The sequence below is a fragment of the Bos grunniens genome, chromosome 4, assembly GCF_055505025.1.
Source record: "Bos grunniens cultivar Pamir isolate PY7600 chromosome 4, Bosgru_T2T1.0, whole genome shotgun sequence".
NCBI lineage: Eukaryota > Metazoa > Chordata > Mammalia > Artiodactyla > Bovidae > Bos > Bos grunniens.
Window position 1 is genome coordinate 51,362,350 of NC_141168.1, and position 17,041 is coordinate 51,379,390.

General features: G+C 48.9%; 1 protein-coding gene across 1 annotated transcript; it reads right to left on the reverse strand.

The window, feature by feature from the left end:
• Positions 1-3,006: 3,006 nt before the first annotated feature.
• HOXA13 (homeobox A13) lies at positions 3,007-6,140 on the reverse strand. Its single transcript, XM_086396377.1, has 2 exons — positions 5,204-6,140; positions 3,007-4,484 (listed from the first exon to the last, which is right to left on the reverse strand). The coding sequence occupies exons 1-2, from the start codon at positions 6,123-6,125 to the stop codon at positions 4,240-4,242; spliced, it is 1,167 nt and encodes a 388-aa protein (XP_086252503.1). The 5' UTR covers positions 6,126-6,140; the 3' UTR covers positions 3,007-4,239.
• Between the last annotated feature and the right edge of the window lie 10,901 nt (positions 6,141-17,041).

The following is a 17,041-nucleotide window of genomic DNA, read 5'->3' on the forward strand; positions in this document are numbered from 1 at the left end:
ATTATACGGTGAAATCTGTCATTAGCTACCCGCACACATATGTTATCATCCTCAGCTGAATTTCGCTGCCTCGCGAAGTTTCAAGAAAATATCTCAAATAGGTTGAATTTTTAAAAAGAATAATTCTCACCCTTTCTTGAAAATTTTAGTTTTCTGTTAAAAAAAGAAAACCAGTTTAAACAGATGGCTTAAGCTCTGTATCAGGCATAAATAGTAGTGAAAAGCAAAGTGGCACTTTACAATCATCCACTTAAAATACCTTAATAAATTTGACAGTATTAAGAGCAGATGGAAAGAGTAGTTTTTTTTAAGTCCCATATTTACAATTTTAAAAAATGGTAACATGACAGTCCATTACAGGATTAAAAATCATTGTTAATTTGATAGATGGAAATGGTGTGTAGCTGTTTCCATATTATAATTTCTTACTCTGAAAGGGTATCCCTTTTGGGGAAAAGAAATATACTTGAATCAGGGATTCAACAACACTATCCCAGTGTCTGGCATTATTATTCCTATATGGTGGCTGGCATCCTCCTGGATGTCTATTTTCTAAAGGTTTAGATTAATTGCTATTTGGGTATTAGGGAACCATCACACTCCATGCTTACTTCAGGTTATCTGGTAGATCCATGATAATTTTAAGTAAAAGGTAAAATCAACATTATCAATAACTGTTTCAGAAAAGAGAGAAAGAGAAAAACAACCTCTGAAATATCTTCTGTCATTAATTTCAAAAACTGAAGGGAGAAAAAAAAGAAAACTACTTTACCCAGAGTTCCTGCAGTGGCGATGGCTTGTGAAAAGGGTGGTATTCCTGCTGCAGAGCTGCTGTTGGCCTTCTTCCTAGGCCTGAGGCTCAGAATATTTCTTACATCTAAAGAAAAATATCCCCCATCAACAGAAGAGTCCCCTTTGGAGCTGTTCGTAAACACACAGTTTGATCCAGCTTTGAGGGGATTTTCCACCACTTTAAACATTTTGGGAGAAAGTTGTTACTTTGGCTTGGTGGCAGCTCGTTTAGAAACGGAGTGCTGTAGAACAAGATGTGGGGAGGTTGACTTGAAGCACCATTTTCATTTGTTCCCACAAGTGGAGTGAAAATCCTCAGGGCAGCAAAACTAGATTGCACTTCACAAGACCATTCCATGTGTACGTTTCAAGACCATGCTGTTTTTAGACAGCTTTAGAGATTCTTTTTATAATTCTCCATCTATAAAGGAGTTCTAAGTCTTCAGGTTGGAGAGGTTTCTGTCGGCGTCAGCCAACTTTGTTATCAACTGATATTATTTTCCATAAAATGATGAATAAGATTACTCAGTTCACAATTACTTTCGTCTTAACATAAAGATAAAATTCACCTCATCTCAAAATTTTGCATCCTAAAGATCTTGGTTCCACCAACATTTCAATGCATATATGCGCAGCATAGCATGTTTTTGACAAAAACATCACCTTATGTGTATATTAAATATAGAAACATACATATGTATTAGTTATGAGTCTACATACAGCATCCAATGTGTCATTAGGGGTCAATAAGTAGTAAATATGATTGTTATTGTCAGTATAGTTTTGATGGTGGTTGTTAATATTAAATGTATATATTTCTTCCATAAATCAAATGGCAGCTTAGAAAACATCAGTATAAGATTGCACACCACCCAGGCACAGCACTCGACGCGGAGCTATCCAGGATAACTCTCCTTCTGCATCCATATTATGGTCATTTTATAGATATGAGATCTTTAAGCTCTCCATACTGACCTCTTAAGAGGTGAGTTTCTTTGAATTTCTGAAATGTAACTCTAGAGCTCTAGAGTTAGCAAGGCATCTAAAACTTTTTATTTACCGTATAGATCCCTTACAGCTCTAGTTAGGATGGTAGACCACCTTGGAGGGTGAGGGCCAAGAAAGAAAGGTTATTTAAGAACACCTCTTAGACTGTAACAAAAATGTACAGCTTTAAAGCAGATCTGCAGAAATCTGATGCAGGGGAAGCTGCTATGAATACAAATCAAACTCGGCCATTAAAGAAAAGGAGCAAAACTTCATCATATAAGGTACATTTTGGACCTCAACACTCAAATCACCTTAAATTACACCATCTTGGGTCATCAGTAATTAACGATACTCTATCTGTACAGATTCTACAAATATATATACAAGCACACACAAGCAGTAATATGCAAATGTATACATGTATACACATATGATATATATTCACATATATACAGGCACATGTATAACTTACATATATTCAAATTTGCTCCATCTGGTGCCAAAGAAATGAGTACCAAATCTCTAAAACAAGGAGTCAAGGAGGTAAGACCTTTTGATTCCCTTGAAGCTGAAGAATTACAAGGAAGCTTGTCAACGCGAGGTGGCGCCCTTGATCTACTAATCCAGCTGAGGCCAATTCATGAGCTGTCAAAAGTCAAGGTCACAAATTGTCTTTTTTCATCAAGGTCAAGGTTTAAGGCCTTTCCTAGTCCTGTCATTTCAACAAATATCAAAACCTGCCCTTTCAGATACATGCAGACCCAACAGCAGATTTTAAAATACGACAGCCTGGGCATCACTGATACTAAACAACTGGTTTTCATTTTCCACAGGGAGCCTGGGAATTTATACTATCTCCTCCTCCTTTCTTTTCTCTTCTTTTCAGAATACCTGACACTTTAACCTTCTTAAAGCACTTATCTAAATTTTTAGGATTTTAGTTGTGAGGGATTTCTCCCTTTGCTTAAAAAGTTTGTAGCAAAAAAAAAGCTGAATAATAATAGAAAAGAATGGTCCTTGGTTTGTATAGGACAAACCACCGGCTCCTTTTCTTTCTGTGAAGTGCATGCTTAGCATAGGAAAATAATGACTATTTCCTTCAGATTTTAATGACAGTGTCTATTTTATTAACATAATTAATACCACTATATCAACTATCTACAGGTCTAAGGCTTTTTTAAACTATTATTTTTAGTAGAAATATTTGAAAAGCAGGTGCACAAATACATTTTCACAGTGTGCTGAATGTCTTTATTTACAAGATAGCATTTTATAGTGAATATGAACAAAATGAATGTGCTGGTTGAAATAACTGCTTGATTAAAAATGTGCTGTGAAGATGAACCCCTAAACTTTCTAATGCAGTCTCATAACATAAACAAACAAGGAAAAAATACTAATCCCTTAACAGATCAAACATATAGAATGTAAACATCTAAATGTTTTAGGGGAATGGATTTCCATTTTGAGTTTTCTAAAAATAAAAAAAAAATTATTTCTCTAGCCAATGTTTGTAAATATTGGGAAATATCAATTTACGTGAAACATTAATTGTATTCAAACCAAAGGCCACCATGTTAGGGTGGGACCTCTCAGAAGATCTGACATAAAGTGAATTCTGTGAATTATCTGATGCTTTAAATATTTTTAAATGTATCAAATCCTTTGAAAAGTAGATTATATTGGGGCAGAAAATATTGTCCAAATGTCACAAAAAAGAACTTGTCATAAGCAATTAAAAATTATTATCAGAAGGACATTCCCAACCCGGGGTTCTCCTATGGCCTCAAAGGCTCACTCCGATGGTTGTATTTACTCCCAAGACAAACGATCCTCGATCCTCAGAAGAACTTTCTCTCCCTTTGCCCCTTCATAGTAAATAGTCCAAGATCATTATTTCAGTACCTTCTTCTCCTTTCCTTTCTAAATCTATACATGACGTGTTTTGCAGAATATACAACAATGGTAGGAATTTCACTAAGATTTACCTGAGCAGTCACTTAACATGCAAAGGGGATGGTAATGGTGACCCAGAAGACAAGCAGATGTTTACAACAGCCTCTTGCATTTGTAACCAACTTTCCGATCATTGATCATTATCACATAACATAGTGTCCTAAAATACAACGGTCACATAAATACTTACAAGATTTCAGTAAAAGGGTAAACTTATCTGAAATTGCGTATTTGGGGGGCTGATGTTTGACTCTAGAGTTTGTCATTTAATGGTCTGTCGGAGTTGGCGGGAGAACTGGCAGTCTTTACCATTTCTTTAAGTTTTAAAAGAGTTGTAGATTCCACAGGAGAAAGAGATCCCCCTTAGAAAAGCAAAATGCCAGTGTCTCTCTTTCTCTTTCCCATTCTTCAATTATTATTAGCATTATAACCATTATCTGAGCAAAGCAACGAGTTCTGAAGCATTTCTTCAAGTTGCCCTTTAGCTCCACTTTTAATCCATTAACTAGTGGTCTTGAGTTTGTTGATAACTTTTTTCTCTTTGACCCTCCTGTTCTGGAACCAGATTGTAACCTGTCGCTCCGAGAGATTCGTCGTGGCTGATATCCGCCTCCGTTTGTCCTTGGTAATGAATTTGTTTGTAGCGTATTCCCGTTCGAGTTCTTTTAATTGGACTTTGGTGTAAGGGACACGCTTCTTTCTCCCCCGCCTGTAGGAGCTGGCGTCTGAAGGATGCGAGACCACGTCTGGAAGATAGGGAAGAAGGCAAGTTAAAGAGGGATCGGATCCAGGCCAGGACACAGGCGACAGCTTTCTCTGAGCCACCGCCTTGCAGTGCCTGGCTGCCTTTTGCCACCGCTGTACAATCCAGCCCTTCTGCCAAAACCTGGAGGGTCAGTGGGGAGGATGGGAAGTTCTGCACTGAAATGAAATCGCCGAAATCCAATTACTACCCCAGCCTGGGCCACTCTGCCCGCACAGCGGCGGGGCTTCGCTTGATCTCCTGGCCCAGCGGCTCAAATCTTAGCCTCCAGGCTCAGGGGACAACACTTCCATTCCTGATTCCTTTCTATGTCGCCAAAGCCCCAACACTTGATGCTTCTACACTGAAGACATTTTTGAGAGAATGAATACGGGCAATTTGATAAACCATTTCCAGGTCAATTTCCCATCCTTAAAGTCCATGTCAGGGGCTGGCGAGGGCGGAGCGCAGAGGGCGAAGGAAGCCAGCGAGGGTCCGCACGAGCTTCTTCCCAGCCATCCCTCACCCAGGGAGAGCCAGGACCAGCCCAACTCCAGGGCAGTGAGGGTAGAGCCAGCCTGCCAGGGTCGGGCTCCCAGGGGTGCAGCACCACTAGGACAGGCCAGGGAGAGAGCAGAGGGGCACGAGGGTGACCCAGGAGCGAGCGGAGGAGAAGCTGGGGCGGAACCGGAGGACCGGGGCTGAGAAGGGGGCGCCATTTACCGGGCAGAGTGGACTTCCAGAGGTGGGGAGGCTGCGCCTGCTCTTTGGGGCAGTACATTTGGCCGTTCCAGCCGTTGGGCAGCGCCCAGGGCTGGTAGCTTTCCATGGGAAGACCCAGGGGCTCGTGGCGCGACTCGCCGGGGCCCCCGAGGCCCGGCACCACCGGCATATCCAGGTAGCCAGGCACGGGCTGGTGGTGGTGGTAAGGCCCGGGTGCGTAGCCCTGGTGGTAGAAGGCGAACTCCTTAGCGCGGGAGCTGAACTCCTCGGCCGCGGGGCCGGCGGTGTCCATGTACTTGTCCGCGAAGGCAGCGGCGGCGGCGGCCGAGGCGGGCTGCGCGCACGACTTGATGGCGTTGGGGTGCGGGCCCATGCGCGCGCAAGGATAGTAGCCGCTGCCGAAATAGCCGTAGGGCAGCGCTGCGGGCCCCGACGAGCTCTGCGCCGCCGCCGAGCAGGGACTGCACTGCTTGGCGGCCTCGGCGCCTGCTGGGCCCGCGGGGCCCGGTCCTCCTGAGGACGACGCCGCCGCCGCAGCTGCTGCAGCGGCGGCGGCGGCGGCAGCGGCGGCGGCGGCCGACGGGGGCGCCTCCCCGGGCGCGCTGCTGTAGGCGGCCGCGGCGCCGGGCGCCAGGGGCGCCGGGTGCGCCATCAGGTTGCGGCACTGGTTGGCCGCGGCCGCCGCCGCCGCCGCGGCCGCCGCCGCCACCGAGAAGTTGCCCCCCGCGGCCGCAGCCGCCGGGTGGGGGAAGCCCCCGCCCCCGGCCCCAGCAGCCGCCGCCGCTGCCGCCGCCGCCGCCGCCGCCGCCGCCCCTTCCATGTTCTTGTTGAGCTCGTCGGCCACCAGGCCGCCGCCGTTGTCGTAGAGAAACATGACGGTGGGCTCGATCCAGCGGGGGTGGAGGAGCACGGAGGCTGTCATAGCATGAGCCGCATGGAGAAGACCCCAGTGGCGCTGTTTTAAAAAGCCCCCAAGAAGTGAAGAGCGCGCGGCGCGGGGCCGGGGCCCGAGCGAGGGGGGCGGATCGCGCCCCGCGGGGTCGCGCCAGGCGGCCGCCCATTGGCCCGGCCCCCCCTTCCTCCCGCTCCGCCCACGGCGTATGCAAAGCGGGCGGCTCCAAGCCCGGCTCTGCCCTGTACACTCGCCGTCCCCACCGCCGCCCGCGCCGTCCTCAGCGCCAGCGCCCGCAGCGCGGCCGCGCACCATTCACCCAGGGGAGAGGCGGGGGGTGCGGTAGGGTGGGGGCGAAGGACATGGCGGGCGGGGAGGGGAGGCAACGGCGACCTCCTCGCAGTTCGCTTTCCCTTCCCGTCTCCCAGTGGGGCTCGGAGCGGCGTACGGCGGGGAGGGGACAGGGCGAGATGTTGGGTGACGACCTGAGGCGGTGGGGACAGGTCAGGTAAATCTGCGGCCATCTGGGGACGGTAAAGTATCGCGCCGTAGACCAGGCTGGGTGTTTCCTGGGGCCTCTGGCGCCGTTTTCTTTACAGGTATCCGCACCCCTTTCTGCGGCGAGACGCCTGCACCGACACTTGCGCTTTCGGCTGTCGGCTTCGACAGCTTCGCGATTTGGCTCTTTCCGGGGAGCCGTGGTGGGGCATTTGCGGATGCGCCTGGCTCATGAGTCCCAGGACATTACACTGGAAAGCTCGGACTGCATGTAGAAGCTTTCTCCCCTTCTCTGTCCACAGTGTTGGTGGGCAATCTCCTAGACTCGCCCTTAGGCCCATAGGCTCAGGACGACCCATCACAATCACACACGAACATAAGCGCATACACAGCCAAGTGTACTTTGGTGCCACACTCACACGTTTATATGCAGACTTTGTTCCTCACTTTGTCCCAGTAGCAACTCTTCTTCCTCCAGAAGCTTTGAGATGGAGAGACCCATTTCTGAGCATCGTTTTTCAGTGCTCCCTTGTCTCCAAACAGTCTGGCCTGTCTTGGAAGGAGTTTAAGAGGAACAGGCCCCAGCTGGGTGCTGAGTTGGGACTCTCTCCTGGGGTTTAATGAGGCTTCACAGAGCCTGGGCCGGAGCTGATTCTCCAGGCACCTGGGCATTCTCTATCACACTCTGTTTTGGGACAAGAGAAAGAGACTCTTTGGGGCCATTTCACATCTCCCTCCCCAGCTTCCCCAGGTAGTACTGGGGAAGAGCACAGACTCCAGCCGGCAGAGAGGATGCCTGGCCCTCCTCTGTACATGAACCAGCTGAAGAAGCCTTTTGCCCTCTGTGCCTGGGAAATGCAGCCCTTTCCTGAGAGCACAGTGGGGTGTTGATGCTGGAAGAGCCAAGCGGCCGCCACATTTCGGTGAGAAATTCTGGGGTCCTGTGCCTTTGGGATCATATACTTCCATCTCCGATTGTGAATGTTGTGAGTTGCTCAGATACCCAGAAAGGGGACTTGCGTTCAAAGTGAAAGTGGGTGCATTGTATCGGGACATGAGGGTTGGGAAGAGTGCTGGACTCCCATCCCAGGCAGACTGGTGAGCAGCCAGGCTTGGACCTGCCTCCTGTTTCAGCTTGCAGACTCAGTCCTAAGCTCAAGGCACTGTGAACATCCCCACCCTAGTGCGCTCTCTAAAGTTTCTGGTCTTCCTGAAGTGTCCGAACCAAGGAGGCTGAGCTCCGGCTTTTATCCACCCTGATCCCCGGTTTGTCCGGACCAATGTAAGTGTTGCCCAATAAAACCTTCTATGACCCCCACTCCCTACCATACACATAGCCAGTGTGCCCTTTCCCTCCTGCCTTTTTAGTAGCTCCGGGTAAATATTGATTTGCCCCCAGTTTACCTCTTCCCTGACTTGGCCATTTGCAGCCTAAAGAACCAGCCCCTGTAGGGACTTGATTTTTGTGTTACTTTCCGGCCCGTTCACCCCCCTTCCTTCCTCCAAGTGGCATTGTAAAACTCATGATGACAAAGAGACAGGGTAGGGTTTGAGGCCCCAGTTCCCAAGGACTTGAGGGCTGTTTTACATACAGGTCAGACACGGCTGGAGGCCAAGGTCAAGTTGAAAGTTGCAGTCTAGCCATGGTGAGAACTGCCCTGCAAGCCTGGAGACTCCGTACGCTTCTCAAGGAATACCGCCCACCTCCCCTCACTCCTGATTCCTTTTTCCTTTAGAATTCCTCCTGTTTCTGGTTCCGTTTGGTTACCCAGGTTTGTTTTTGTTTTTGTTTTACTGCCTTCTCGGAGTTTTGGGGGCAGTGTTTACAGACTCTTCTTCTCTGCCTCCGCCCTGCTCTTGGCCCGAGCTTCGTGCCTCTTCTGTTTTCTAGCCAGACCCGGAAAAACGAAAACACTGCTCCGAGAGCCCCCACCAGCTGGCGCCTGTGCCAGCTCACCTCTGGTCATGGCATGGCGCAGCTGCCTGCCGGTGCACACCGCGGCCAAGGCCAGCTCCACATTCTTCCCTCACTCTCCCCAATTCGCCGGAGACCAAGCCCTGAATGCAGAGGAAGGGCCCCAGCTCCACAGACTGCCAAAGCCAACTGGGTCCCTCCTCACCAAAAATGGTGAGATAAGATTTCATTTTGTCTGCTGAGGAGCCCCAAGCAGGTTTGTCTGGGAGGGACGGCACCGAGGGGAAGACTTTGGGTTGCATCTCGAATTAGGTTTTGCTACCCAAGCTTGGTGACCCCGCTAAGGAAGGGCTTCAGGCAGGCCTGAATTATTTATTGCGCTTTGAGGTGGATCTTTAGTGATCAGGTTATGGGGATATTTTTTTTTCTAAATATCTGTATCAACTTTTGAAAACTCTTGAGATGTGATTACTTACAGGGAGGCAGCCTGCCTGTTTCCTTCTTGTCTTAGATCTCAATCTACATGAAGTGATTTTTCTACCAGACAACTTAGTGATGTCCTGGCATGCCTTCACTGTTTTTAAAAGTCTGCAGGTCCCGTTAGATATTGAGTTATATCTAGTGGAGATGGTTTACAGAATTTGGATTAACTCTGTGAATAATTTTGGTTTTCCAGAATTTCTTCTTACTTTGAAGAAAACCTCTTTCTCTCCCTCTTCTTGTCCATTGCTGAGGGACCTAAGAGATGCATTGTAAGTTCCCAGTATTGTTTCTTAGCCTCTTAGTCCTCCAGGCAGCCACTAAACCAGCTTGCTGGAAAAGGAAAGGTCGGAGGGCAGTGAAGAACTGGAGAGCCTTCTGGGAAGCAAGCACAGACTCTTTCCAATGGCAAGGTCAAGACTCCCTTGCCTGCCCAGCTCTTGGGCCAGACCCTCTGAACTGTCCCTCTGCTTTTTTTTTTGGGGGGGGGGTGGGCATCTACCAGGCTCAGAAATTCCTGTGGGATTGCGGGGAGATGCCTCAACTTGAATCCTGGCAATGACAGTTTTTATCTTCAGACCCTTTGTAGGCTAGGCTGGGAAGCCATGGCACCCATTGGGTTCTGTAAACAGCAGATTCATGGCCCATTGAGCAAGAGGGTGGCAGAGTGGAGGTGGGTTTTGCCCCATGTTCCCTGCTTTCCTTTAGAGGGGCCCTCAGCGGGCAGCAATGGCAAGATCAGAGGCCAGCAGCTTTTGTTCCAGAAGTTGCCAGATCCTTTCTCTTACCAGCCCCTTGGCAGACATGGCTTCAGACCTTCTAGGGCAGGCTGGGGTGCCCTGAGGGGTTTTGGTTGCTCTGGAGCCGAAGAAAAATACCCTGGCTGGGTGTTATTTTGGGGGAGGTGTGATGGGGGGTACTCACTGCCAGCCTGGCCATGAAGCCCTGGGTTCCCAGGGTTGGAAGAGAAGAGGACAAAGGGAAACCCAGGTTTTAATCGAGTTTGATTTTCACTAGCAAATGAAATTTACCTGCTCTCACTTTAACTTGGAGGAGGCTGTCAGCACTGCTCTCTGGCACTATTTCTCTGCATCCATCCAGCATTAGGATAAACATTCCTGGGTTGGTTTTAAAGACACTTTGTATTTCAGGATATTCATGTGTTTCTAATGTATCCAAGCAGCTTTACGAGCTGCATTTGCAGAATATCTTAACCCTCTCTCTCCCAGGGCACGAGGGATATGGGGCTCAGAGATAATGGCAAAGGAAGAAAGACCTAGAGAATGGGAAAGGGCTGAGGAGCTGAGGCTAGCTAAGAGAGAAAGAGAGAAAAGGAAAAACACTTGAACAGGACAGCACTTTCAATACTGTAGTCAACTGGACATTTTGGGATGCAGGTGAGGGACAACTTTGTTCATGGTGGGTTTTGTGGAAGCTGAACTCTTACTTAAGGAGAAAGGGTAGGTTTTCAAGAAATTTGGGCCAATGCTGGCCACTAGGCAAAGAAATAGCATGTCCTGAGTCACTTGCTCAAGCTTTAGGGTTTTTTTGTTTGTGTATTTTGTTTGTTTTTTGTATTTGACACATGAATAAGGCAGCACAAGGCCCAAGGTGATAGGAACAGTGTCTGGCTGTGGGAAGTCACTTGGCATTATGGTGACCAAACGCTAACATGGTGAAAATGGGAGGGTGTGCAAGGTCTAAGAAAATCCACAAAGACCCCTACTTTGTCTTGAAAATGCCCTCATCCTGTGAATTTTGAGGAGAGTAAGGTTTTGGAGGCAGCAGCTCTGCCTGGTGGGTTCTTTCTGGTACCAGACCTTCAAGGCCACCAGTGACCAGAGCGTCAGGAAGGACCCCACTTCCCGCACTGCCCTTTCCTAGTTCTCACAGAAAGTCCCTGAGCAGGGAGAGGGGCGCCATCCCCGTTTTAGAACAATTAGTCCCGAGTCTCCCAAGCTCCCTTGAGGACCCTCTGCACAGCGCCAGCCAGCCAGCGGCGCCCAGACTCCGCAAGATTGGTGCAAACTTGGGAGTGAAGGTGGAGTTCTCGCCTCTGAGACCCGCCGCCTTCGGGCTCAGGATGGGTGGGTGATTCCGCCAGTGGCGGTGGCCTGGGTGACGATGAGGTTGAGTGCTGCCTGCCCCCGACGCTGCCGCCGCTGCCCGGCTCTTGACTGGACCTGGAAACTCAGCCTCGGCTTAAAGGACCGAAGCCTGCGCTAGAAGCAGAGGGAACCCGGAGAAGCGCTCCTCGCAGGGAGGAAGCGCCTTCGCGCTGTCCTCAGCTGGCTGGCGGACTCCGGGACTCACGCCACCAGGGGAGTGAGCTCGCCGTCACCCTGCCGGGCCGCTGGGAGAGCGCAGAACGGCCGAGGAATCCCGGGAGGTTGCGGCGGGCGTGAAAGAGGCGAGAGATCTCCGTCCCGACGCTGTCCGTACGGCCCTGCCACAGCCCAAGAGAAGTCCCACCCGCCGGCCCCCACCCCCTTCCTCGCTCGATGCTCACTCAGGCCCCACAACAAAACAGGAAATCGGCTCTTGCGGGGGGGTGGGGGGGCTGTGGATTCATTATGTCAACAAATACACTGAAGACATTCGAACGTTTGAAGGAAACAGGGGCTTGGACAGTAAACCTGGCCCCGCGGAGCCCCCAGCTTTCTCGCCGAGAAACCGGTGCAGACGACCAGCGGCCACGCGGCCTGGGCCCACGGGAGTTCGTTCCTCCCCAAAGACTCCCAGGTCCCTGACCCGGGATGCAAATTCTTAACGCAGTCAACTAAGGAAGGGATGAAACTCACTAGCGCGGCCAAGAGAAAGGGGAACTTAGAACAGAGAGGTGTGATCAGACTTTTACAGGCAAGTGATATGCGGTAATCATAAGGATGCGTGTGCCTCATAAGGCACTCACAGATTCACGCCATCAGTGAACACGGACATCCAACGTCCTGTGGGTGAAACACAGGCATCCTACCAAGTCCTGAGGAAGAATAGTTCACCCTGTCAGACCAGTCTGGTGACATATTTCGGGGTGGCTGGCGTCTCCCTACCTTTGCTGATTTTTCCATCCACTCACCATTCCTTTACCCGCCGCCGTTTTCCAAATACACCTGTCCCCAGGGGAAGGCAAGCCCCCGATTGGCATTTACCTGGTTTGGATGTTCTCCCCAGAAACTCCGGCTGGCTCTGGGGGCCGCGCCAAGCCAACCAAAAACGCCGACATTTCTTGTGGCTCAGCTGCTGCTCCTTTGTCCCGCTGCTCTGGCCCCGCTCGGCCCAACGCTCAGGGAAACGAAGCAGCTCAATAAAAACTTTTGATATTAGTTTTTATGGGTATTTACACTCTGTTCAGAGGAGCTGAGTACGGAAGCTCCATTAATCAGCCCCCAACCTCGGGTTTGGATGCTCAGTTTATGGGTTGAGAAAGGAAGATTGCCGGAAAGAAAGCGTGGGGATGGCGGGCTGATTCCCGAGAAATGAAAAAGGGAGCAAGGTCGTTTACCATTCTTGAAAAACGAAGATTAAAAGGGTAACTCCAGGTGCTACCCGATGGACTACGTTTTTATTTGAGCCCCCTGGCAGGGATAATTTTTCCACCTTTGCCTAACACATTAAAAAAAAAACTTTTATTATGGAATTTTCCAAACACACAGAAAAGTACAATGAACCCCTATATACCCAACTCTAAGTTTCAACCCCTATTATCATTTTGTCTTTCATGTTTCACTGTTCACTTCCACTCTTTTCTTTCTCCTGGAGTATTTTAAAGTAAATCCCTGACATCACATCATTCCACTCCCAACATAGGATTTTGAAAATAAATTTCAAGTTGAACAAAATTACTTAACAAAAGGAATCCTTCCTATGTCTGAGGGTAAGGGGTCAGTGTGTTTGAACTTGAATTGTTCTGATTACAATCTAGAAAGAACTTGAGGGTCCACCAGAGAGAAATCTAGATAAAGAAGGAGTGTGGCATCTCGCCTGAATTTTTATGTCTCTTCATCAAAAATGCGTATGTAGACACTTGTTACCCTTTTCCATAAGCATGTCATCTTTTAATTGAAGATTTCTACTGCTGCATCAGGATTTGGGGGAGAGATAAAAACCATGCCTCCGTCCTTTCTATGTCCTCAATTGACATATATTTCCTTCTTATTGGGCAAATAACCATTTCTCATTTCAACACACCTCCTCCCCTTTTAGAAAGCAAAGAACGATTTCTAATGATTAAGGGAAAGGTTTTCTGGGTTGATACATCATCGCAGTAACCACAGTTTTCAAGAAGAAATTCAATTCTGTGTATTTTATAAAAATCTCAACAGTAAAATATTTTTTAAAAAGAAGTACTAGTGGTGTCGTAGCTTGCTTTGTTTTAATTTGGTGGTCTAATTGACAATGCACGTGATCCTCCTCTGAAACATGATTTAACTTAAAGAGTTGGCAATTTTAGAAAGCAAGAAGGTAAAAATGGAAACCAGCAAACCGTTGAATCTGAAAATCCTGCACCAACCAGTTACTTAATAAATTCTAATCCTACTTTTCTCAGTGGATATCAGTCACCCTTTCTGTGGCAGAGTATTGGGTTATTTTGCATTTGGAGTGTTTATGGCTCCTTAATGTTTTTTGAGGAGTTGTTAAATATCTGGGACACTTTTACTCGGGGATATTTTTATGCTAATAATAGATGCTAAAATGTTAATGTATGCTAAAACAACTCCTCATTACATTAGAAAAGAACTATTTGGGTAAACTCATCAGGGATGTGTAAATTAAACAAGAGAAGAAATTATGTGCACAGATTTTTATATAACTTTCTGACAACCCCAACTACAGCTAGCAGAAGCCCCTGGGGACACTGACATCGAGTCCCTTTCCTGCAGCCTGAAGGTCATTAGCAAGACCAATCCCTGCCAGGTCTACTGGGCAGCTTCTTCAGGGCTCCCTGATCTCCTGATTCTAGGATGGAGTTCAACATGGGGGTTAACGTTCCGGCCAGGGTCAGGGTGGAGACTGCAGAAATGGGAAGATTCAGAGGAAGGGGGAGAAGGGAAGAAAGCTACTGCAGCAAAGCCAGGAGACAGAGGAAAGGGGAGATAGGAGGGTGCAAAATAAAAAGTAGGGAAACCATGTGTGTTTGTGTGCTCAGTCGCTAAGTCATGTCCGACTCTTTGCGACCCCACGGACTGTAGTCCACCAGGCTCAGACTCTGTCCATGGGATTCCCCAGGCAAGAATACTGGAGTAGATCACCATTTCCTTCTCCAAGGAAACCATAATTCTCATCAAAAAGTCAAGCCATGGCCGCCCAAGTCAGGCCCGTGTTTTTAAAGCTCCACAGAAACCGGTTCTCTGTGGAAGCCTGACTTCCCCCGACACCCACTCCCCCCCCCACACACACCCCACCTCGATAGCCACTGGTGTGGAAAAGATGCTTAGGTTGCAAGTCTCCCTGCAATTTCTTTAACTTCACAAAAATAATCTGAGCTTTCTAAAACTGATTAGAGTCCAGAGTTAAATGTGGGCATAACCTTCTGACCATAGGGAGCCCAAGCAAGGAATTCTGGCTGGTCTCCGCTGCCCCGTCATAGGACTTGAGCCATACTTGGGACAACCTCCGGAGCCTGCTAGCAATTACGTGCTCTCAGTTACTTTTAAAAAGGCCATATTTCTTTACATTTCTAGGACCTAATGTGGGGTTATGTCGGGTCATGGGACCCTTGGCTGGTGCAAAGTAATTTGATGTCACTGAGAGCAAACAGACTCGTTTGTCACCCAGAGGAATAGACATCCCTGCGGGTCTGAGCTGGGAGCAGAGCAAAGCGGGCTAGCTGGGGCTGTGGGATCCAGCCATGGGTCTAGTGCTGACTTAGCCAGGTGGGCTGGGAGGGGGGCTGCCTGAATTGTTCATGTAGGTGCAGGGAGTAAAGGGTCAGCTCTGTTCCAAGCACACACATTAGCTGGTAGAGCTTGCATGGAACCCAGATTGTTTCAGGCCCTTGGATCCTAAGTTCATTTTCTACAGGATCCAAGTCTCAGTTTTTCATTCCCTAAAGTTAAGGCTGGTTATATCAGCAGTCCTTCCCCCTAAACCTCACTCCACTCACCACTGCTCTAATGGTCTGTATCAGTTTCAATAAAACCTAAGGGATTCTCTACTGAGGAATAAGATTCACCCAGCTAAGAGGTATGAAGAGGAGAAGGCAGAAAGAACCATACCTCTTATACTACTTTGGGGATGCACTTCAGGGAAGAAGATGCACTTCAGTGTGTGACAGGGCTGGCTAACACCTTGGTAAAGGGCTTCAAAGCATTTGCCTATGATGGTATCATCCACTGTTTCTAGTTACTTTCATTTGGTGGGGGGCGTAGGGTAACACAAAAAAGAACAGGGTTCCCTAAGCCCTCCTGTGAGAATCAGGGAGTGGTTAAGCCCTGGAGTATAGTAAGCTGGGCTTCCCTGATAGATCAGTTGATAAAAAAAAAAATCTGCCTGCAATGCAGGAGACTCTGGTTCGATCCCTGGGTCTGGAGGATTGGCTGGAGAAGGGATAGGCTACCCACTCCAGTATTCTTGGGCTTCCCTTGTGGCTCAGCTGGTAAAGAATCCACCTGCAATATGGGAGACCTGGCTTCGATCCCTGGGTTGAGAAGATCCTCTGGAGAAGGGAAAAGGCTACCCCCTCCAGTATTCTGGCCTGGAGAATTCCATGGACTGTATAGTCCCTGGGGTCACAAAGAGTTGGACACGACTGAGTTTGGAGAAGGCAACTTGATGGGCAAAAGGAGGGAGGAGGCCATTTCTAACAGCCCTGGAATGAGCATAAGATGGGGTCTTCCTATTGAGGGCAACTCTCAGCATCATCACTGTCCTCTCAGGCCCCACCCCAGAGGGCCTGGAAAGTCTATCAGTGGATCCATGAAGTCCCAGGATTCACACATAGAAATGTGACACATACACATGCTTTGTCCTTCTGTATCATTGGAAAGTATCCTGAGGCTCCTCCTCCCTAGTGATTCTTAGATGATGTGTGCCACAATCAGTGGAACAAAAGGGAAACTTAGATCCAGCTAAAGTGGTCAGCCATGAGGGCCCGAGGAGAAGACCCTGATTTAAACAGGTGAAGCTGCCAACAGAGAAGCTGTAATTGGCATCTCTGAGGAGGAGGCCTGCCCAGGATCTGCCTGTCTTTCTGCCCACATCCACGTTAGGGAGAGGCACTGGTGCAGCTGGGAGAGCTAATATAAGAGATGGCACTCATAGTGTGGTTCATTCTCCCAGGGTCCTTAAAGGCACCAGGTCCTCCATAGAAATGAGACAGTCTGGGCAAGAAGAAGAAGATGGAGCAAGGTGCAATGGCTCCACCACACAGATGTGGTGAGAACACACTGTATCTGGCTGTGCACCTGGGCAGCCGGGCTCCTCAGTTTTGCAGTGTGCCTGGCCACCACCAGCAGGTGTTGAGGGTGATGAGAGCTCAAAACAGGTAACTGGGTGGGATGGCCTTCAGGGGATCTGCCTCCCATGAATTCTGCCGCTGTCTGTGGTTCCCAGAGTCACTCAGTACACTGGAGGAGAACCCACACGTGCAGTTCACCACTCTATTGGCTCTGGGTTCAGGATCCCTAGTAAGGGTTGAATGAAAATCAGAGGAACCTGGGTCCAAGTGGCCTCAGTTGGCTGATTAGGACCAGAACCTGGAGACTGGAAAGCCAGTGAGAGCTGGACCTGTCCTCTCCGAGGTAGAAATAGTGTCTCGGCACTCAGTGGGATTTCTGCCCTGACTGGAAAACTTTGAGATAGTCGCCTGCTTCGAAGGCACGGCCAGGGAGAAAGGGTCTTCTCTTTTCCGTCCTCCCACCCTCACAATTAAACAGTAGTCAGGACCGCGGCAGGCAGAGGCCGAGGATGCTCGAGAGACATCGCTGCAGTTGCGACCTCTTCCCACTAGATGTCTTCCCAGTTAATCGGAATTGTAGGGCTCTGTCTGTTCCCCAGCCCGAGACTCGGTTTCCCCCGCCGCTTTTTGAAGTCTGGAGTTCCGCTGGGAAAGCAA